At 31.0% G+C, this 24,038-nt stretch overlaps 1 protein-coding gene across 1 annotated transcript in view; it reads left to right on the forward strand.

The window, feature by feature from the left end:
- Nucleotides 1-24,038, forward strand: part of COG5 (component of oligomeric golgi complex 5) — a 344,010-nt gene that overhangs the window by 217,906 nt on the left and 102,066 nt on the right. Inside the window, exon 11 of the mRNA XM_074268349.1 lies at nucleotides 23,706-23,787. Within this exon, the coding sequence (XP_074124450.1) occupies nucleotides 23,706-23,787 (82 nt within the window). The remainder of the gene's footprint in view (nucleotides 1-23,705; nucleotides 23,788-24,038) is intronic.

Raw genomic sequence — 24,038 nt, forward strand, 5'->3', positions numbered from 1 at the left:
GCCAAATAGAGATTTTAAATAGGCCAGTATCAGAAAAAAGATATATAACTGGCTTTAAAGGAACTACTAAAGAAAAGAAAAGAAAAGAAAAGAAAAAAACAAAAACAACTGGTCAGTGATGGATTCTGTCAAACTTTTAAAGAACAAGTAGTACTCAGACTACATAAATTTGATCAGAAATTGAGAAATACCTACCAGAATCCTTTTATGAGACAAATATAGTTCTAATACCTAACAAGAAGGATAATACACAGAAGAGTTATAGACTAAAACTAATTTTTTGGTTGTTATTGTAGAACACATAGGGCACAAAAGATAAGAGTGCTGGGCCTGGAGTTAGGAAGACCTGAGTTCAAATTCAGCCTCAGACACTTAACTAGACAATTTACAGACCCTGAGCAAATAACTTAATCCTGTTTGCCTCATTTCCTAATCTGTAAAGTAAGCAGGAAAAGGAAATGGCAGTGTTCCAGTATCTTTGCCAAGAACTTCTAATGGGGAATAAGGAATCAGACATGACTCAGTAGCAACAAGAATTTCATGACTGCCGGCCTAGTACTCTAGCTGACCAATTTATGCTTTTAAAAAAACCTACTAAAATATGCATAGAGGGCCTTTTTGTAATATTACAAAAAGTGTCTAAAAACCTAAAGCAAACATTGTGTGCAGTGATACTACATTGTAGAACCTTTCCTAGTAAATATGGCAGTAACACAAGGTTCCCCATTCTACTGTTTTTTTTAATCTTTCTGAAAATATTAGCAACAACAATAAGACAAGAGAAATTAAAGACAAAAATAGTAAAAAGAATAAATCAAACTTTCCTACTTTTCTTTTGATATGATGGTATACTTGAAAAATTAGCAGGGGGCAGCTAGGTGGCACAGTGGATAGAGCACCAGCCCTGAAATCGGGAGGACCTGAATTCAAATGTGGTCTCAGTCACTTAACATTTCCTACCTGTGTAACCATGGGCATGTTGCTTAACCCCAATTGCCTCAGGGAAAAAAAAAGAAAAGAAAAAAAAGAAAAATTAGCAAAGATATTAATTGAAATTAAAATACTTTTTGTCAAAATTGTAGGCTGTAAAATAAACCCTCAAAAACCAACTGCATTTCTATAGAATAAGGACAAAATTTAAAAGACATTAATAGAAAGAGAATTCCATTACAAATAACTATAAGATGCATGAAGTATCTGTCAGCTAATCTTGTATGGATTCACTTACAAAGTACTCCTTAAAGAAAATAAAGGACTGAAATAAATAGACCAAAATTAATTGCTTGTGACTGGTCCATTCTAATATAATGAAAATAGAAACAACACTTGTTAATTTATCTTCTTAATATACCAGTCAAAATATCAAAGAAATTTTCATTTGGCAGAACAAAACGTGAACTATTAAGAGAAATAAAGAAATAATGATAAAGAGGAAATAATGCTCCAGATTGAACTCTAATACATATATGTGGCAGTCATTAAGCCATTTTGCATTAGTATGAAAAAAAGAGATGTAAATCAATGGAATAGATTATAAAAGGTAGAACCAAAAACATTGGAATCCAATAATTCAGTGTTTGATAAAGCAGAACTTCTAAATTACTTAGGAAAGGTCCCTTATTTGATTTTTTTAAGTGCTAGGAAAACTGGAAAGCAGCCTAGGCTAAATAAATTAGGCTCTGACCAATATCTTATAGTATATTCTGTAATACTTTGTAAATTGATATATGAATTTGAGATATAAATATTTTATTTTTCAAAAAATTAAAAAATCAGATTTTATACCTTTCACATCTGTGCATAGGAAATGCACTCTTAACCAAAAAGTAGATGTAGTTGCAAAGATAATATAGATAATTTTGATTATGTGAAACTTACAAGTTTCTGCATAGACAGAATTAATATAACTGGAATAAAAGGGGAAGAGTAGAACTGAGAAAATATCTTTGTATCAAATTTCTCTGATAGTGTTGTGATAATTATATCATTAAAAACTTTTAAAAATATGCTATGTGTATGTGTATATTTGTGTTATATAAAGAGAAAAACTGATAGAGAGAGATATTACCTAAATGTATTCTCCAGTAGGAAAGATTCAAAAGATATGAAGAAGCAGTTCTTAAAATAGTTGCCTAGAATTAAGAAGCACATGAAAAGATGCATAAAGTCACTAATGATAAGAGAAATGCAAATCAAAAGAGTAGTGCAATTTTACTTCTATTCTGCAAATTGGCAAAGATGACAAGTCAATTTTGGAGAAGTTTTGGAAGGATAGACAAGCTGGGTGTATTATTGGTGAAATGGTGCTTTGCTACATTTTGGAAAACAATTTGGAATTATGGAAATACAAAGTGAACATTCTTTGTCCCCATGTTTCCATTGCCATACTTATGCCACATATGAAGAAAGTCCAAGTACCAAAATTTTATAGTAGCACTTTTATTGATAATAAAGAATTGGAAACAAATTTAATACTCATCAATTGTAGAATGGCCAGACAAATCATGGTACTATGGATCTATGGAATATTATCGTGGGTATATGAAATTATGAATGTGATGAATACAGAGAAACTTGAACCAATAAAGAATGAAGTAGAGCCAAGAAAACAAAGTTCAAAATGGTTGCAAGAGTATAAATAGAAAGAACAATCATAATAAGACCAAAAGAAGTAAATGTTGCAAAATATTAAAGAACAAGCATGACTGAAAAGAAAATATTTGAGGAAATATTCCCAGCCAGTTGCAGAGGAAAGCGATCCTTAGTGTTATATATTGCAGTTTTTCTTTTTTTCTTTTCTTTTTTCTTTTTTTTAAGTTTTTACATGGGATAGTTCTTTCAGAGGGAAAATAATACTGGGGGAAACTATGGTGATATAAAAATAAAATATTAATGAAAATATGTTTTTCAATTTATTTTTATTTCTTTCATTAAATATTTCCCAAATACATGTAAAAAAATTAGCATTAATTTCAAAAATTTTGAGTTACAAATTCCCTTGCTCCCATCCCTTGAGAAGTCAATGTGATATCACTTATATATGTGAAGTCATACAAAACATATTATCCATGTTGCAAAAGGAAACACACAAAATAACTAGAAAAATAAAGTTTACAAATCATACTTCATCTGCATCGAGTTCATCAATCCAAAAATTTATTTAGAAGAAAAGGAAGGGGAGCAAGGCACAGTGGATAGAGCACCAGTCCTGGAGTCAAGAAAAGCTGAGTTTAAATGTGGCCTCAGGTAACTTGACACTTTCTGACTGTGTGACCTTGGGCAAGTATCTGCCTCACAAAAACAAACAAACAAACAAAAAAAACCAACAAACCCACAAACAACAAAAAGAAAGAATGTTATTGCTATCCTCTAAAAAGAGATGATAAGGCTCTGCATTAGGTTGGTTGGTGGCTATGTGGGTAAAAGAAAATGAATGTACAAAAGAGATAAAAATGATTTGATGACAGACTAAATATGTGTGGCAAGGGAAAATGAGGAGATGATGTTGAGCTCTTATAAATATGGTGGTGCCCTTGGTAGAAATAAGGAATATGTTTAGGAGGTGGCTTGGAAAGGAGAGGTAGTAAGTTCAATTTTGGACAGATTGAGTTTAAAATGTCTTTGGATCGTCCAATTTGAAAAGCCCAGTACAGTTGGTCATTCAGGATTGAAGCTCAGAAAGGAGACTTGGGCTAGATATGCAGGTAGTAAATTATCAGCATGAATAATAACTTTCAAAATATTTTATTTTTAAAATAATTATTTTAAAGCATTAGTATTCTTTTGATAACAATTTTTCTAATGCTGTTTATTAATGTCATGGAACACATATTATTTGAAGAACAAAAATTTCAGGTTACCCACAGGGTTTTGAAATAACAAGACTTTGAGAGTGGTTCATTGTTAGAAAAACATAACAGATCATAAACAAGAACAAAAATCATATCAATATATGAAGAAATTATTTTGATAATAAACAAGAAACATTTCTGTTAAATACTAAAAGGATAGGAGTAAAGGAGCTTATCCTTAATGTGATATTTGGCATCTCTCTAAAACCTAGAGCAGCATTATAACTTACTAGTAAGATGAGGAACAAATTATAGATTTTCTTGTTCACCAATGTTACTCAATTTATTGATAGAAATGCTAACTACAGTAAAAAGATAATAAAATATTAAAAGAAAATAGTGGGGATAAGCATAATTTAAGAGGACACAATTATCACTTTTTCCAGATGCCATGTTTATTAAATTGGAAGACCTAAGAAAGTCAGTGAAAAAATTCATTGAAATAATTATCTTCAGCCACATATCAGGCTATAAAATTTAACTAAATAAATCATCACCATAACCTACAAAGAAGAGATAGAATAAATTACAGTGTAAAACATAAACACAAACAAACTTTATAAAATAAAATTATAAGTTTATAAAATATATAAATATGTAAACTATATATATATATATAAATATATAAAATTATTTAAATACAACTACAAAACACTTTGCATAAATTAAAAACAGACCTGAATAATTGGAAAAATATATCAATTGCACATAAGTAAAATTAGTCAGTCTAAAAAATTACAATACTACTTAAATTAATTAATTTATTCAGTGCAATAATAATCATACTGCCAAAGGGTTACTTTATGGTGAAAAGGACATTAATGAAATATATTTGAGTAAAAGCATACTAACAGTATTACCAATGACAACTTGCAAGGAAACATAAAAGATCATTTTCTAGAGATATATGAATGGAAAAATATGTGGAAAAAAATTCTATTCATGTAGTAGTGAGGAATATAACATGTACTAGCCTAATGCTTGCTACATTAGTATTAAACAGTATGTTAAATGATCTAAAGGAAAGCTATAATTCAGTGGATGTTCCATTGAAGATTTATGGGAGAATTTACATGAGTTGCACAGGATGAGAAAGCTTTTGTAGGTTATAATATATACTACAGAAAGAGCATATGTATTAGTGAGTTTGCCGATAACATTAAACTGTAAATTATTTGACAAAAAGAATTGCATGTTTTTATAATATAAAAACACTTATATGTGACTTTTGCTTTTTTAATTGCTTTTATAAACATATTTTAAACTTTTAACTACTATTGTGATGGCTTAAAATCGTTTTGCACGGATACCAACTGATGAGGCCCTTTTTAGTAAATATGTAAATATATGCCTTAAGAGAGATAAATTAAAATCGAAGTAATTTCTTTGAAATTTCATGCCTTCATTGGCATGTATACATCTGTATTATTAATGCAATTAATATTATTACTTGAATGTGTCACATTTGATTTAATCAGTATACCCTAAAATATTAAATATTTATGTGTTCACCAATTTTTGTCTCACTTCCTGTTCAGTGATAGAATTTCTTAATAATTGTTATTGAGCAGTTATGTTGCTATAGAAATAGTGAAAATTAATTTTAAGTCTCTTTTAATCTTCCCCTTCAAACAATTAAGTAATTTCATTTTCTCTCAAATTAGAGAAAAATCATTTGTCTTTCAAGTAATATCAATTCCTAGATTAAAATTCTTATATCTTTGTTGGTATTTGTCAGGAATTCTGACTATAGTTGATAAAGTATACTTTATCCTTTAGTACCCAGAGCTTGCTTTCAGAACAAATATCACAATAATGTCAGTCTCTTCATTTTTTTTTTTTTTTACATGATCAGTGGTCTTCAAGTTATAGGCAAAGTTTCCCAGTTTAAATAGGGAAGTTGGATTAGATATGAAGGAAGATAATAACAATATACATGAAGTATGACAAATATAAGAAAAATATATCTCTGTGCTTCTAGCTAATAATGGAACAAGTTATTATTCCAGTTATCCCAGGCTTGAACATTTTGTTTATCATTTTATGCAAACATGGCAAAACTCTCCATCTACTTCATTCTTTACTAAAAAACTAAAGCAGAAATCATAAATTAAATATCAAAACATTCAAATGTGACAGGAAAGCAAACAGAGAAAAAGATAGTAGTAGATGAATTTTCAGTTCTTTTTTTTTTTTTTTTTTTTTTGTCATATATGAAGACACAATCTGCTATCACCCCCCCATACTAGTGGAGAAGAGGATAATTTTTTAATCCAAATCCTGTTCTGAGGGAATGAAGGATTTTTGCTGTAATTGTATATTGGTCGCATCCTTGTGTCTCTACAATGGTAAATGCCCTGCTGCCCTTTGATTAGCACAACCTTAGACCTCCTATTCTTATTGTTGTTTCATTCTACTTTTGGGGCCATAATTCATTGCTTTTTTCTAGCAGCTGCTGCCATCTGTTAAAGTTATCATCTGCTGCTCCAGCTGCTCCTTCTTCTAGGAATTTTATGCTCTTTTTTGAGACTATCCTGGGCCAATATGCCTTGAGGTTAATGAGTAAGGTTTTTAGCTCCTTTTGTAAGGCTTCCTATACCACATAAAGATGACATGGGAAAGAGTCTGGTGACTCACTGTTCTCTTATGTCAAATACAAAGAGGTCCATATCTCACTTAGGGTTGAATGTGAGGAATTGTTATAAAATCTGAATATTCTTTGGAATGATCCTTCAAGTCTACATTTATGCCATTTGTGTGATTTCTTAGCACAAACTATTCTTTAATGGAAGTAGTAATTCTGCCAATGTTCTAATAAAAATAATTTAATGTTCTTCCAGATAATCCAGTATTTTTAAGATATACTATAATTGAATGAGACTACATATCTGATTGATATGATTGATTCATATGAAATAATCAGTAAAGTTAAATACTTTTAAATAATGTTAAATACTTTTTTATAGTTTTATATTTCTCCATCTATGACTTAAAAACAAAATGTAATAAGAATTTTAATTCGTTGTTTAACAGTAAGATGTTGAATCCTGATGCAATTTAGCACCAGTTTTTGAGTCTTCAACTATTAGTACTGCATTTCAGTTAACATAAAATTTTGCTTGTCAGGAATCCTGGGAGGTTATTGATTCTTTTTAGATCTGTGTATATGGGAAAAAAGATTATTTCATCTATGGAATTAAACCAATTAATATTGCATGGAAGAGTTTAGATATAGTACTTACAATTTTTAAGCTAGAGATTTTTACCATCAAACATGATCTTATAATCTTATGAGTAGGCTGCATTAAGTTAAATTTGGGGTGTGTTCAGTATTTAGAACAACTCTGTACTAATGAAAATTCTGTTTGAAAAAAAAATATGTTCTTTTTATCCCAGTGGACATGTCAGATGATTTCATAATACTATTAAATACATTACTTGAGAAAGGATTACTTAGGATATCCTACAGTAAGAGCTTTTAAGTGCTTTGCATATAATTGCATGCTAAGTTTTCTGTAGCGTTTTAACTTGATTAGAAATTTGAATAACCACATCCAAACTGCCTTTCCACTCTTAAAAGATCCCTTAATATGTTTACTTGGGAAATCTAAACGTCCCAGAATAGCTTTTTGTTGTTCGCCTGAATAAACTTCATAAAAATTCTTTTTCTCATAGAAATCCAATAGGAATTCTAAATAGATACCTCTAGAACCCTCAAGTAATATAGCATAATACATGTAACTTCCTTCACTTAGTATTTTAATTCAATTCAATAGACATTTATTAAGTGCCTACTATGTGCTAAGGACACAAATATGGAAAAGACAGTACTTATCCAAAAGGAGCTTATGATCTAATGAGAGAAGACAACACACAACAAGAAGATAAACGAGTGTGTATGTGTGTGAATCAGAGACAGACAGAGACATAGAGAAAGAGAACAGAGTGAGTACTTGGAACAGGCAGAATGAAGCACTTATGTAAACCGGTGAGTTACCTACGAAGTTCAAATTCCAGTCCTCTCTAAAATAAGTTTTGGAAGAATTTTAGTGCTCTACTCTCTAGATTGCCAGTCAGAAAGGAGAGAGTACTGAGGAAGTTGAGAAGGTATCAATTTTCAAAAACTGAATCAATCACCATTTTAATTTTGTTTTTAATAGTTTTGATATTAAATTAGGTTGTTATTGAATTGGTTAGGTCCTCAGTTTTACACAAAGTATCTTATTTAAATAAATCTATTTGATTTTATATCATATTCATATTAATTTTGGCATAAGATAGTTCTCCTGCAAAGTGGTTAAGTATTTGTGTCACCTTCCATGTTCCCAAGTGAAAGTGATTACCAAGTCAAGTCTTCATTCATATCTAATACTACCTCATGATAGTAGGACACATGAAAGTTGGCATGGAAGAGAGTTTTTCTCTTACTCTTCTGATTTGGTAAACTTAAGAGAAAATTATAATCTTCCCAGTCCTTTGGTGAGGACATATTTTAATTTCCACAGAGTCAGACACTTTAAATTGTGATAATTTCTTATTAACCCAGTTGTCATTTATGCTAAATGGTCTCCATCAATTTATCTTGAATAATTTATATCCCATTTGATTATAGTATATGTTTTGCCTGTTTTCTACAGATGGTTTTATGTTCTAATGTTTATGATGTGCATGAAAAGATAGGGAACTTATCTAGGTTCAAGACTATTCATCTCCCATTGATGGATATCCTAGCTCTATCCAATACGATGTCTTCACTTTGGTCAAGTCCAGGCAGTCTCATCTGCTTTGTTCTAGTAGTCTGAGAGCTAATTATAAGTATACCCACTTTTACCTTCCTATTTCTTTCTTTTAAACATTCTCTGCAGGACAGGATTACCTTCTTCCCTTCTCCAACCTCCATTTTCTATTTACCCAATATCCAGTTCTCCCAGCTCTACAATTAGAAACTGGACTAAAATAAGGGTAATCCAGAAATTAAAATCAAAATGACTCCAAAAGGTCATTCCCTATGAATCATTCCCTATGAATCTTATAGAATACAATCCAAGTCCAAGGCGAACTCCTTTTGAGACCCTTAAATGGGAAAAAGGTTATCCTCACTTTCAATTAAAGAAATAATCTTTCTCAACGTATATATATGACCAAAAACTGAACTGAAAGTAGATAGGTCTCTAAGAAGACAGCAGTGTATTAGTTCACTATTTCTGTAGTGTATGTTTCAAGATGTAATTCCTAAGAGTGTGTAGTACTGAGAAGGGAGGATTTATCAGAAGCAGCATCTTAAAAGCTAATGCTTTCATCTCCTTTAGCAGTACCAATGGAGAATTGGAGGCAATAGCAAAAATCTTTTAGAAAGATAATTTTATTGTTTTGAAATCCACTATTTGCTACTGCCAGAAATTTTATGGACATATCTTTTGAAAAATTTAATAGACTTGCATGAAGTATTTGATGTATACTAATATGAATGATAGATGATAAGTTGAAATATGTCCTTTTTGAAGAAGGGTGAGAAAGGGGTATATTTTTTTGGGATCCACTTATTGTATAGGGAAAAAATTCTTCAGCTTGAAGAAATCTATAGGAGGTTCTTTACTTTCTCTTATTTCCTATGAGCCAATAAGAAGTGGAAAAAGCAACATCAAAAAAAAGTGAGATTATGTCACCATTAGCAGAAGATGGCTTAAAATCAGAGGAGACTGTAGTAGTGCTAATATTGCAGTGTACACCTGATTGATGTTTTTCAAAGATCCAAGGTTGGAAATAGGCTTTTGTTTTTTTTTTTTAAATATTCTGTCTGGCATACTGACTTCTAAGAAGATGTAAAAAAACAGTAAGATGAATTGATCTATATGCAAAACATTTATAATCATTCTGTTCTATTAAAACTAAAAATAAAATGAAATAAATAGGTAATACCAAAACCTCAGAGTTTAAAAGAAAATAATAACATGTACTTAAATTCATTTTATAATGAAAACTTTTCTTTCATTATTGTGAGCTCATATGTATAAATTGAAATAATTTAAAAGAGTTTATGGACTCCAGCTAGGATCCTGTGATAAAAGCTAGTATTGAGCTCAGAAAAATATTACCTTGATTTTGTATAAATGCTATTATATTTTTCAAACATGGTTGATATCTAATTATAAGCCAATTATATTTTTCTTATCCATTCATCAAACTTTTATAAATATTTTATATGTGCATAGCACTCTCAGTCACTGATATACAAGCACAGAGAAGAAAAACTTATCTCTTCAGTGACCTAGTATTGTGCGATTTAACATAAGTGATAGATAATTTAAGGAGAGAATACTAAAAACCAAGGATGAATCTGGAAGGTTTACCATAGTAAGTGGAACCTGAGTTGGGCTTTCAAGGTATAGAAGGAAAAACTTGTGCAAAGCTACAGTATGTGAAGAGAAATGTGGGAAATGAGCCTGAAAAGGTGGGCTGAAGCCACATAATAAAAAACTTAAAGTGCCAAGCATAGGACATAGTAGGGAATTTCTGAGCTCTGCCAATTATCTTTCAATCAACAAACACTTATTAAGTGCCCACTATGCTAGACCCTAGGGATACAAAGACAAAAATGAAAAAGTCTTCCCTCTTAAGTGACATATTCTGATGTGTTTATAAATATGTACAAAGTTAACACTAGATGAATTTAAGGGGGATAAGGAAATCTTTGTGGCACCTGAGAAGTGCCATAGTAGAATAGAGTACCCAAGCACTTGGATTTTGATGGAAACAATGGATTGTGAGAAGAAGAATTAAGGATAGAGGATAGCCAAGGTGTGAGAGATGGAGTATTATTTGTGAAGAACAAGAAAGCCAGGTTAGCACAACCATAATATAATTGTGTTATGATTGTGTTGTGGAAGGCCTATTTTGGAGCTTTTTTGACCTTGTAAGCAGTAATTGAATACAAGAATGACATAATTAAACCTTTTATTGTTCAATAGTTTTTCAGTCATGTCTGACTCTCCATGACCGTTTTGGAGTTTTGTTGGAAAAATCATGGAGTGGTTTACCATTTCCTTCTCCAGCTCCTTTTATTTATGAGGAAACTGAGTCAAACAGTTAATAACTTGGCCAGGGTCACACAACTAATTAAGTGTCTGAGGCCAGATTGAGTCTGCTGGTTTCCAGGTCTGGAACTTTGTCCACTATGACACCTAGTTGCCAAAAAATCAGTTTTGTACTTTAGTGAAGTAATTTTGGCAACTGTGTGTAGAATATACTGAAAAAGGGAGATCTGAGGCAGTGAGATTATTTAGGGAGAGATAGCAGTGGTATAAAGATATGTAAAACTGTTACAGAATGAAGTGAGCTAAATCAGTAAAACAGTTTGTACAACAGCAACAGCATTTAAAAGATTTGAGAGCTCTGACCAGTGCAGTGAACAATTCCAATTTCAGGGAACTGGTGACACAGTGTACTATCCATCTTTTGTCAAAGAGATTAAGGATTAAAGATGAAGAATAAGACATTCATTTTAGCTATAGCCATTATGGGAATTTGTGTTGCTCAACTATGCATGTTTTTTTTTTGTTTTTTGTTTTTTTTTTTTTACCCTTCTAGAGTAGAGGAGAGTAGGATAAGGAGAAAGAGATAAAGAAAAATTAAGAAAAGAGAGCCTGAGTTAGGCCAGTGTACTTTGTTCAGCTTGTCTTGGGATAAAATAAAGTATTTATATTTCACTCAACAGTTCATAAAAGTGTTAGCTATAATACTTAGCTATAAGATAGAAAGGATATTCAGCAAAGATACTGAAACACTTAATGTGAGTTGATCAAGCTCCCCTCATCTCCTGTCATAACTTTAACAAATCTCCCAAAATTGAAGGGTGACGTAGCTGGAACCTTAGCCTCCTGAACCAATCAACTATTCAGAATAATTCCTAATTCCTGTGCGGTCTCAGAGGAAGGAAGGAGGGATCATGATAGACAGTGGCACAGGAAGGAACAGAAGAAAGCCCAGCCAGAATCACAGTCAAATGAGATAACTTCAATTTATTATATATATTATATATTTTTCCTTTTTTTTTTCCCAAAACATATGCATAGATAGTTTCTAGCAATCACTCTTGCTAACCCTTGTGTTCTAATTTTTTTTTCTCCCTTCCTTCTGTCCCTTCAGATGGCAAGTAATCCAATATATGTTAAATGTGCAGTTATTTTGTATATTTTCACATTTATCATGCTGCACAAGAAAAATCAGATCAAAAAGCAAAAAATAAGAAAGAAAACAAAATGCAAGCAAACAACAACAACAAAAAATGACAATATTATGTTGTGATCCACACTCAATCTCTACAGTCCTCTTTCTGGGTACAGATGGCTCTATTCATCAAAAGACCATTGAAAATGACCTGAATCACCTAACTTTGAAAAGATCCACATCCATCAAAATCAATAATCATATGATCTTCTTGTTGCTGTGTACCATGTTTCCTTGGTTCTATTTACTTCATTTTGCATCAGTTCATGTAAATCTCTCTCATTCTGCTGATTATTACATAATATTTTTTTAAAAGAAGCAAGCTGTACGTTATATTGAGTCCTTTTTCTATTTTACTATATTTATAGAAATGTCCATTTTAATTAGTATTTGTTAAGGTCAAAATGAAAATAAACAAATTTAAAATATATTTGTAGGTTAGAATTTGCCATTTTGAATGTGTTTGATATTTCCTAGGCAGGGTATTTCCATTTGAAATAAACTTTCCCTTAATGCCTAGGTTACTTTTTAATTTTTAAATTTAAGATTCCTTATAGAAAGTCATGAAATTTTAAAGGAATAACTTTCAAAGAGATATAGTAATTTTTGAAGAAAATGTTCATAATGAATAGAAGTGTAGTTTCTGTGTCATCTACCTACCTTTGACTTGTCTTTATTCTTTACTCCTGAACCATATTTTTCCAACCTATTTTTCAATATTTTGGTCTTTGCCCACTCTTTTCACTGAAATTGTTAAGTACCAAATTATATGTTGATTTAATTTGGAGGGCCTTTTTGAGCTCATTGCAGAATTCTTCTACATATTGCAATAAATGTTGCCACATAAACTAGGATTTCATAATTTTTTTTTGGCAAATACACATGACCACTACAGAAGGTAATAGCTGAATATAATTATATAAAATGATGTTTCTTTTTGCCTTTGATAAAGTAAAACTAATACTTTCAGCTCTTTTATTTAATCTTCCAAGGAGAACCAGTGAGATATTGTTCAATATAGCTACACCTTTCTCTTCAGAAACTACCTTTGAACTATTCTTCCATTTAGGTATAACTTCCTATCAAAAGTTCTACTCAAAAACCTCCTCATAGCATAGAAATGACCATACATTTTTAAAAGCTATGACAAAACAACACAAGGTTTTACTGCGCTAGACATTTTTTTTTTTTTAAATATGGTCTCACCACAAACTGTTAGTCTAAATTTATTTTCTTTAGCCTACTTTCAAAAACTAGCCCTACATTTGTATGGAAATCTTTCCTCCACTAGATTAGTCATTTGATTATGCAATATTTGATTGTTGAAAGCCATAAAACAAAGAAAAATATCAAATGGTCAACAGTAATGATATTTTCTAGTCTGCAAAAAAAGTGTGTATAGGATACTAAGAATCACAAATTTTGAAATTCTATAATTGTAAATATGACATCTTTGTCCAGTGGCCAATAAGGAGTATATACCTTTAGATAAATTAAATCATGCTAATTTTGACATTGTTTCCATAAATCTATATACTGAGTTTAGAAATGCAGAAAAAAGAGAAAATCTTGATCATTTAAGGAAGTTTTTCATACTTAATTTGTCATGGCCTGAACTTTTTTTTTTTTTTTTTTTTAACAATAATCAAAACAATTACATTTGAATGTAGTTTCTTAATCATTTTAAAATGAACTTCACTTAATAATAATAACATTATTAATGTAATACTTCAGTTTTTGCAAAACACTTTACATGTTATCTCGTTTAATTTTCACGATGATATCTAGGTGATAGGTACTGTTATTACTCCTATTTTACAGATGAGAAATATAGGCACAAGAATATTAAGTGATTTAATCAGAATCACACAGTTAGAGATTATTTGAGACAAGATTTGAATTCAAGTTTTTCCAACTCCCTGTGTAGCACTTTAACTGTTCCTTTAACTGTTCAGTAGATATTAATATCTATAATTCAGCACTCACTCCTTCCCACTGTATTGCCTTCTGTTTTATTTGTTTTTTCCTTTGTCTCTGAACACTTTTTTTAATGTTTGATAAAATGGTAGGCAATGAATATACTAATTTGATCCTGCTTTCTACTTTTCATTAAAGAAATTTTATATCATAGCTAGTATTACAAATTATTTTAAAATAATACCTAAGCTTATTAAATAATTGTCATGATTTCAGCATATGTGCTGAGTTATCTAACTCTATCACTAACTGTTTATGGGCATATCATTCTTTCTAAGCCTCAGTTTACTTATCTGTAAATAAAGTTTTTGGACCAGAAAATCTTGGAAGTTCTCCAAGCTAGAAAGTTCTGTATTTCTATGATACAGGGTATTGATCACTGAGGCTCAATATTTGCTAGACTTTATCCCCAAGGCAGTGATTAGTGGATAAAGTGCTAAACTACAGTTAGGAAATCTGAATTCAAATTCTGATTCAGACACTTATTTGCTGTGTTACATTGTACAAGACTCTTCACCCTCTGAGCTTTTCTCACCGTGTGAAATAGAGATAATAATATCATCTGTATTATCGTGGCAATTGGATGAGAAAATGTACATGAAACATTATGCAAATCTTTTTTTTGTATACATATTTTTTATTATAGCTTTTTATTGACAGAACATATGCATGGATAATTTTTCAACATTGTCTCTTGCAATAACTTCTGTCCCAACTTTTCCCTTCCTTCCTTCCACCCATCCCCTAGATGGCAGACAGTCTCATATATGTTAAACATGTTAAAGTATATCTTAAATACAATATGTGTGTTCATATTCATACAGTTCTTTTATTACACAAGAAAAATCAGATTTAGAAAGGTAAAAATAACCTGGGAAGAAAAACAAAAATGCAAGTAGTCCACATTCATTTTCCAGGGTTCCTTCTATGGGCGTAACTGGTTCTGTCCATCATTGATCAATTGAAACTGAATTAGATCTTCTCATTGTCGAAGATATCCACTTCTATCAGAATACATCCTCATAGTATTGTTGTTGAAGTGTATGATGATTTCCTGGTTCTGCTCATTTCACTTAGAATCAGTTCATGTAAGTCTCTCCAAGCCTCTCTGTATTCATCCTGCTGGTCATTTCTTATAGAACAATAATATTCCATAACATTCATATACCACAATTTACCTAGCCATTCTCTAATTGATGGGCATCCATTCAATTTCCAGTTTCTGGACACTATAAAAAGGGCTGCCACAAACATTTTGGCACATACAGGTCCCTTTCCCTTCTTTAGTATCTCTTTGGGATATAAGCCCAGTAGTAACACTGCTGGATCAAAGGGGATGCACAGTTTGATAACTTTTTGAGCATAGTTCCAAATTGCTCTCCAGAATGGTTGGATCCGTTCACAACTCCACCAGCAATGCATCAGTGTCCCAGTTTTCCCGCATCCCCTGCAACATACATCATTATCTTTTCCTGTCATCTTAGCCAATCTGACAGGTGTATAGTGGTATCTCAAAGTTGTCTTAATTTGTATGTCTTTGATCAATAATGATTTGGAACACTCTTTTATATGAATAGAAATAGTTTCAGTTTCTTCATCTGAAAATTGTCTGTTTATATCCTTTGACCATTTATCAATTGGAGAATGGCTTGATTTCTTATAAATTATGGAAATAAGGCCTTTATCAGAACCTTTGAGTGTAAAAATGTTTTCCCAGTTTATTGCTTCCCTTTTAATCTTATTTGCATTACTTTTGTTTGTACAAAAGCTTTTTAACTTTATAGAATCAAAATTTTCTATTTTGTGATCAATAATGATCTCTAATTTTTCTTTGGTTACAAATTCCTTCCTTCTCCACAAGTCTGAGAGGTAAACTATTCTATGTTCTTTTAATTTATTTATAATCTCGTTCTTTATGTTTAAATCATGGACCTATTTTAATCTTATCTTGGTGTACAGTAATAAGTGTGGGTCCATGCCTAATTTGTGCCATACTAATTTCCAGTCTTCCCAGCAGTTTTTGTCAAATAATGAATTCTTATCCCAAAAGTTGGAATCTTTGGGTTTGTCAAACACTAGATTGCTATAGTTATGGACTGTTTTGTCCTATGAATCTAACCTATTCCACTGATCAACAAATCTATTTCTTAGCCAATACCAAATGATTTTGGTTACCATTGCTTTGTAATGTAGTTTTAGATCAGGTACAGCTAGGCCACCTTCATTTATTATTATTAATTTTTTCAGTAGATCCCTTGAAATTCTTGATCTTTTGTTCTTCCATATGAATTTTTTTTCTAGATCATTAAAATAGTTTTTTGGGGAGTCTGATTGGTATAGCACTAAATAAATGGATTAGTTTAGGTAGTATTGTCATTTTTATTATATTCACTCGGTCTATTCAAGAGCAATTAATATTTTTCCAATTGTTTAGATCTGACTTTATTTGTGTGGAAAGTGTTTTGTAGTTTTGCTCATATAGTTCCTGACTTTCCTTTGGCAGATAGATTCCCAAATATTTTATACTATCAACAGTTATTTTGAATGGAATTTCTCTTTATATCTTGCTGTTGGATTTTGTTGGTGATGTATAAAAATGCTGAGGATTTATGTGGATTTATTTTGGACCCTGCCACTTTGCTAAAGTTGTGAATTATTTCTAATAGCTTTTTAGCAGAATCTCTGGGGTTCTCTAAATATACCATCATTATCATTTGCAAGGAGTGATAATTTGGTTTCCTTATTACCTACTCTAATTCCTTTAATCTCTTTCTCAACTCTTATTGCCAAACCTAGTATTTCTAATACAATATTGAATAGTAATGATGATAGTGGACAACCTTGTTTCACTCCTGAGCTTACTGGGAATGGTTCCAGTTTATCCCCATTACATATGATGCTTGCTGACAGTTTTAAATATATGCTCCTGACTATTTTAAGGAAAAGTCCACTTATCCCTATATTCTCAAGTGTTTTTAATAGGAATGGATGTTGGATTTTATCAAATGCTTTTTCTGCAACTATTGAGATGATCATATGGTTTTTGTTAATTTGGTTATTAATATAGTCAATTATGCTAATAATTTTCCTAATATTGAACCAGTCCTGCATTCCTGGTATAAATCCTACTTGGCCATAGTGTATTATCCTGGGGATGATTTTCTATAATCTTTTTGTTAATATTTTATTTAAGATTTTTGCATCAATATTCATTAGGAAGATTGGTCTATAATTTTTTTTCTCTGTTTTCAACCTACATGGTTTAGGTATCAGTACCATGTCTGTGTCATAAAAGGAATTTGGTAGGACTCCTTCAATCCCTATTTTTTCAAATAGTTTATAACACTGTGCAAATCTTAAAAAACAAAACAAATCTGAGTTATTATTACATAAGAGATAATCCTGTAGTCACTCATTCTGGTTGCATAATTATGTATACTCCAATTCCATAAAATCTGAAGAGATACTGTTCCTTGTAGTGAATTTGTGAATTATAAATTATTATGTTATTATTATTAACTTATTATATTAATATATTAATGTCATTGACTACATTTGGAGCAAATATATTATTTCCTTTGGTCTCTCTAGCTCTAGTTCTGAGTTGCAAACAAGTATACCAATTATTAGAAGTAGAGACTTTATTGTTGATTTTTTAAAAATTTGGGTAGTAATATAAAATAGGCAATGGAATGAACTCATTTACTTAGGTATTGGATTTAATTGAAACACCAATATGTAGTGTCAACCTTTTCATCAGTTTGGAAGGAGTGAAATGAAAGGTAATTAATTTATCATATAACTGACAGAGTGAAACTGTTCTTTTAATAGTAGTCTTCATGTCTGCTTTAAATATGAAGCTTAATGTGCAACAAGAAAATGGTATTTACACACATATATTGTATCTAGGTTTTATTGTAGCACATGTAAAATGTATGGGATTGCCTGTCATCGGGGGGAGGGAATGGAGGGAAGGGGGGATAATTTGGAAAAATGAATACAAGGGATAATATTATAAAAAAAAATTACTCATGCATATATACTGTGAAAAAAAATTCTAAATAAAAAAATAAAAATAAATAAATATGAAGCTTACCAGTTGAGAGCTGGTGATTAATTAACACTTTCACAGCCATTTTACTTTGAAAGATTGTAGAAACAAAAAAAAGAACACAATATAAATTTTTAAAAAATAGATGAAATTTAGAGAAAAATGGTAAAAAGGAACTTAAGTAGAGAAACATATAGCATTCAGTAAACCTTTAATAATTACCTACTCTGTGCCACTTATTATAAGTGCTGGGGAAACAAAGATAGAAAGAAATACTGACTCTATCTTAAAGAATTCACAAAAAGTTTCTACTGGGTCTGTGTCCCAAAGAGATCATAAAAAAGGGAAAAGGACCTATATATGCAAAAAATATTTATGGCAGCTTTCTTTGTAGTACCAAGAAACTGGAAACTGAGTTTAATGCCCTTCAGTTGGAGAATGGCTGAATAAGTTATGGTATATGAATGTAATGAAATATAATATTTCTATAAGAAATGATAAGCAGGATGATTTTAGAAAAGCCTAGAAAGGCTTACATAAATTGATGCTAAATGAAATGAGTAGAACCAAGAAAACATTGTGCAACAGCAAGATTATGTGATCAACTCTGATGAACTTGGCTCTTTTTAACAATGTGGTGATTCAGATAATTCCAGTAGGCTTTGTGGTGGAAAGAGCCATCCGCATCCAGCAAGGGAGGACCTTGAGGACTGAATGTGGATCACAACATAGTATTTTCACTTTTTTTATTTTTTGCTTGCTCCTTTTTTTTTTTTTTCTCATTTGTTTTCCTTTTTGATCTGACTTTTCTTGTGTAGCATGATAGATGTGGAAAGAATTGCACATGTTTAACATATATTGGATTACTTACTATTTTGGGGAAGGGGATGTGGAAAAGGGAAGAAGAAAAATTTGGAACACAAGATTTTGCAAGGGTGAATGTTGAAAACTGCATATAGTTTGAAAATAAAAAGCTTTTTTTTTTTTTTTAAAGAAAAAAATGGTTTGTAGAAACCTCTAGGGAAATGTTTCTACAGGAGAGTACTATATGTAAATGTCAAGTTGTATAGAGCATTGGAAGAATCTGATAGATAACTTCAATTCATCTTTGTTAAATTATTAGAATTGATAATTAGGGATGAAAAGTACTGATCTAGAAGGGGAAGAAGAGATTGAAGGGAGTACAATCTCAAAATGTGTCAGTGTCCCCTGTTTTAAATGTTCATTAGTGTGTGAGGCTACCAGCAAAATTAGGAATTCTTGATAGGGAGACCAAATTATAAATTCACAATACTTTTGCTGCCCTTTTCCTTTCCCCCTACCACACAGTATGCACTTGATTAAACTTAAAGCTAATTGATAATGCTATGAATCATTCCTGCAACTTTCTGGTTGATAAATCCTCTTAGCCCAAGACTTGTTAAGTATGGCTTATTATTATTATTATTATTATTATTATTATTTAGGACATTATGATTCCTAGGTTCATGGTCTTAGAGCTGAGGGAGAACCCAACTAGTGGTTCTTCAATTTACAGATCAAGAGATTAAGGTTTTAAGATGTTTTTTGACTCCAAGTACAGTGCTCTTGCTACTGCCCCATATGATATCTCTGAATTGCATTGTCAATTTCAGAGTTAGTAAGGATAAATCCTGGGTTTTAACTTGGGTGTACTAAATTCAAATACACTGTTCATTTCACCACACTCCCTGTGTCATCTACATTCTGCTAGAACCTGTAAAAATATTTTTAAAATGTCATTTTGCTTTCTCTCAAGAAATTTACCATGTAATTTTATCTTGTACATGGAATATTTAGAAAACAGTTAAGTGCCAAATATTATGGCAATGCAGTTGCTACCATACAAAGAACTCAAAAGAACAATAGTGTCATTCCAGGTTAGAATAGTTGAACTTTTTTTTCAATACACAGGACTTGAGCTGGATTTTAATAGAAAGAATAACATTTAGAGAAGTAAACACAAGGAGAAAATCCAAGAATGGGAACAGTATATCATGCAAAGGTAAAAGAGGTCATAGTATATGTATATGTGTAAGAGGGCACTAGAGGGGAAGAAGTGGAGAAGATGTAATGAGAAAGGATAAAGTCAAATAGAATCAGATGATAGAAGGCCTTGAATGTCAAACTGATTTTAGTAAGATATAGAGAGCCATTAAGCAGAGGAGTAAGATAATAAACATGATGCTTTAGGTCTAGTGATGTTTAAGACTACTTGGTTGAGTTCACAGAGAAGAGTATTCAGTCTTTCTTATTATGTACTCAATCATTGTAGGTTTCTACTAGATTTATTGCTTAGGGAATCTGCTCTACTTAAAAGGGAACTCTTCTTTCTCACATTCATCACTTTATTAAAATTCCCAGGTACCCCAGGCAAAAGTTACTCATGACTTGTGTCTAGAGCTTCCTCCCCCAAAGTGGAAAAAGTAGAAAAAGAGAAATTCAATCCATATTGTGAATCAGGCAAGGGACAGGTAATTTAGTTCTACAGAGAAAGAAATGCTTAACTTAGAAAGAATTACAGTAGGCATTAATGATTAATAATTTGATGATTTAAAGACAATTCAGTACCTTAACTAATACTAGTAGTACACTCAGCTGGTAATTTTGTGGTAAAACCATATCAAGACATAAAACAATTTTGAAAGAATGCTAATTAGTGATTTTATATTTGGCTTCACTTTGGCCCTATACTGATCAGATAGTCTAGCTTCAGTTGCCCTACTTTGCCAGTGCAAAATCTGCAGCACAGGACTCTTCTATACTGGTAGGATTGCTGTTGCTACTTGAACCAAAAACAGCCTCTCCAATGAATACCGCTGCCACCATGTCTATAGATCTTCAGTCTTTCAGAAATCACAAAGGCCCTTCTTCTCAGTTTTCCCACTATGGGGTACTTATTCACCTAAGATTAGGAAAGAACAAATACAGAAGAGACAGAAGTGGCAGTGACCTGACACTTAAAGCCCAGTAGAGAGATTTTGCTATCTTCATTTCTCCCACTTTGCCTTCAGATTGCAGTTGTTAACAAACAGTATGTGCACTTCACCTCTGGAAAGATATAGAAGTAACAGTTAACTCCTTTTGAACCTCAATTGAGTTATTTAACCTTTCTGATTCAGCAGATAATTAAGTGATTTTTTTAAAAAAGAAAAATTATGTCCCATTTATAAATCTCCTAAGTCACTCATGCCTGGAAGCAGAAGGGATATGATTTAAGAGACTATTGTAGTAATACAAATATACATTTTAAAAGATAGAAAAAGTTCTAGATTGAGAGAGGAAGTATCAAAAAATCTGAGTTCACATCCTGAATCTGATAGTGTGATTTAGACAAGTAATTTACTCTCCGATTTTTAGTTTCCTCATCAGAAAATACAAATTATTATATATAGATATATATAGATATGTATCTATAGATAGATAGATAGATATACTTGTGAGTGGATAAATGCTGTGTAATTTTGAAATTTCTATTAAATGTGAGTTATTATAGGCTGAGAGAATGGAGAGAAAATGGCCAATATATATATATATATATATTTATTATTATTTAATCCATTACAGTCATTCTGGATTGCAATGTTTTCTAAATAGTTGTCACTTCTTTTGATTTATAAAACTTATTTATTTTAACAATTTTGAATGAGAATATTTCCAAAGTTTATTGTATATATCCCTGGCTTACTAAAGAGAATATGATGCACATACCTTTTCTTGAAGATTTAGTTCTATTTAAACATTACTATTGTGCAGTGTTAAAAATAATGTCTTTAGGGCTTCTTAAAATAGTAATGCCATTTTTTCACATTTGATAAATGACCTTATGCTGTTGTGCTTTTTTGAATTATGTCTCTTTATAGGTTAACAGTCCTTTCTGTCAATCTCCAGTTGAATCTTTTTATTAAGTCATTGGCATATCTGTCTTATAGTAATCTTTTCTCACATTCCAATTTGCTATTTCTGCACTATTGTGAATTTAAAAAATCATTAAGTTTTTCTAGAACTCAATAAAAAGTACTTTTGGCTCTAAAGGCAACTTCGAAAACTCCATAAAGCATTTTTTTAAAATTCAGAACCATTACATTTAAGCCTAAATTAGAAAGACCAAACAAAAACCTGTATAATTTTTGAATTCCAATAAAAATTTAAAAATTTATTTTTTTTCCTCCCCTGAGGCTGGGGTTAAGTGACTTGCCCAGAGTCACACAGCTAGGAAGTGTTAAGTGTCTGAGACCATATTTGAACTCAGGTCCTCCTGAATTCAGGGCTGGTGCTCTATCCACTGTGCCACCTAGCTGCCCCCAAAAGTGTATGTTTTGATAACTAGTTTTCAGAGACTCATTTATTTACAATATTCACTTCAGCAAAATCAAAGCAAAGAGATGTCTTTACTTTAAAAAGTTGCTAATATTAAGAATAGATGCATGTACAGAAGCAAATCAAGAATTATTTAAACTTTGCAACTAGGTCCTGATTAGCCTCAATAATAAATTCCATGAGCATTCACATTATTTTAATTTTTATTGCATATGGACTATATGCATACTGTACTAGAATTAATTATGCTATTTTATATTATAATTCATAATAACATTATTATTATAATTTTATAACATTGTACAATTTAAATAATGCCATTTCACAGGTTTTATTATTTACACTATTCAGAACCTGCCAGTATTTATCAAAGAATTCATTTTTCAGCACATACACATGCAAGCATGCGCGCGCGCACACACACACACACACACACACACACATATTTTCTCATAATAAAAACTGAAGCATTATTCATTCATTTTGTAATTGTTATTGTTTCCTAATAGACATTAACCCATTTAGATATTATAGCTATTAATCACTATGAATTTCATCTAATATAATATCAATGAAATTCTTTGCAAATCTTAATTCCCTATAGAAATGCTAGCATTTTCTATTATGATTGTCATTTTTATAGCCATAAAAAACCATATTAGGTGTCTCATAACAAATCTTCAGCAAAAGAACTTAGATGTTAGTAGGTCTCAGAATATATTTTCCATCTTTCTCTCTTTTTAGAGATAATTATCTAGTTTTTCTCGTATGTTAAAAAGTTTCTGTTTCATAAATTTCTTTCCTTTGCATACATTCACATTTGAAAGCAAGTTTTAGGTAAAGAAGCAGCCCTTGGTGAAAGGTTTATTTCTGACAGTCAGGCAGAGTTATCTCTTGCACACATTTGGCATGGGAATGTTTTGCCTTTTTTTTTTTTTTTTTTTTTTTTTTTTTTTGTCAATTTCACCTGTATCTCTGATACATCTCAAAAAATAATTATTGATTTTATTGAGCATTGTGCATATATATATGCACAATGCTCAATAAAATCAATAATTATATATATATATATATATAAATTAATTGAGTTGCTATAAACTGAGTAAATATTTTATATTTAATTATATTTCATATTTCCATTGTTTTAGAAAACTGCTTTAGCTCACTGAAATGAACTTTAAATGTTTTTAAAATGATATATTCTAGTCATTAGTGTCTTAAAGATAAATGTTCAAATGAATCTCACATTTGTATTTCTCTAGGATGGTCAGTCAGAAATTTTATATACGTTTTGGAATGTAGTGACTGATACCCTTTCTTCTCGATTTCAAACAGCCACAAATTGTGAGTATTTAATTGAGATCTATGATCATTCATATTGCCATTTTCAATAATATGTGGACTTTTGATATCATGATAAAATGTTTTTGTTCTTAAAACCAGTAATTATATACAAGTCTAATTTTGGTTAGGAATTTTATAGCTATTTATCAAAGTTGTATTTATATGTGTAAAGCAGTTAACTTTGGAAGAAAATCCAAAAAGGGAGGAAGTCAATTACAACGTCTTCCATTTGTGTTAAAATGATTGGCACC

This window comes from Sminthopsis crassicaudata, chromosome 5, assembly GCF_048593235.1.
Source record: "Sminthopsis crassicaudata isolate SCR6 chromosome 5, ASM4859323v1, whole genome shotgun sequence".
In the NCBI taxonomy this organism is placed as follows: Eukaryota; Metazoa; Chordata; class Mammalia; order Dasyuromorphia; family Dasyuridae; genus Sminthopsis; species Sminthopsis crassicaudata.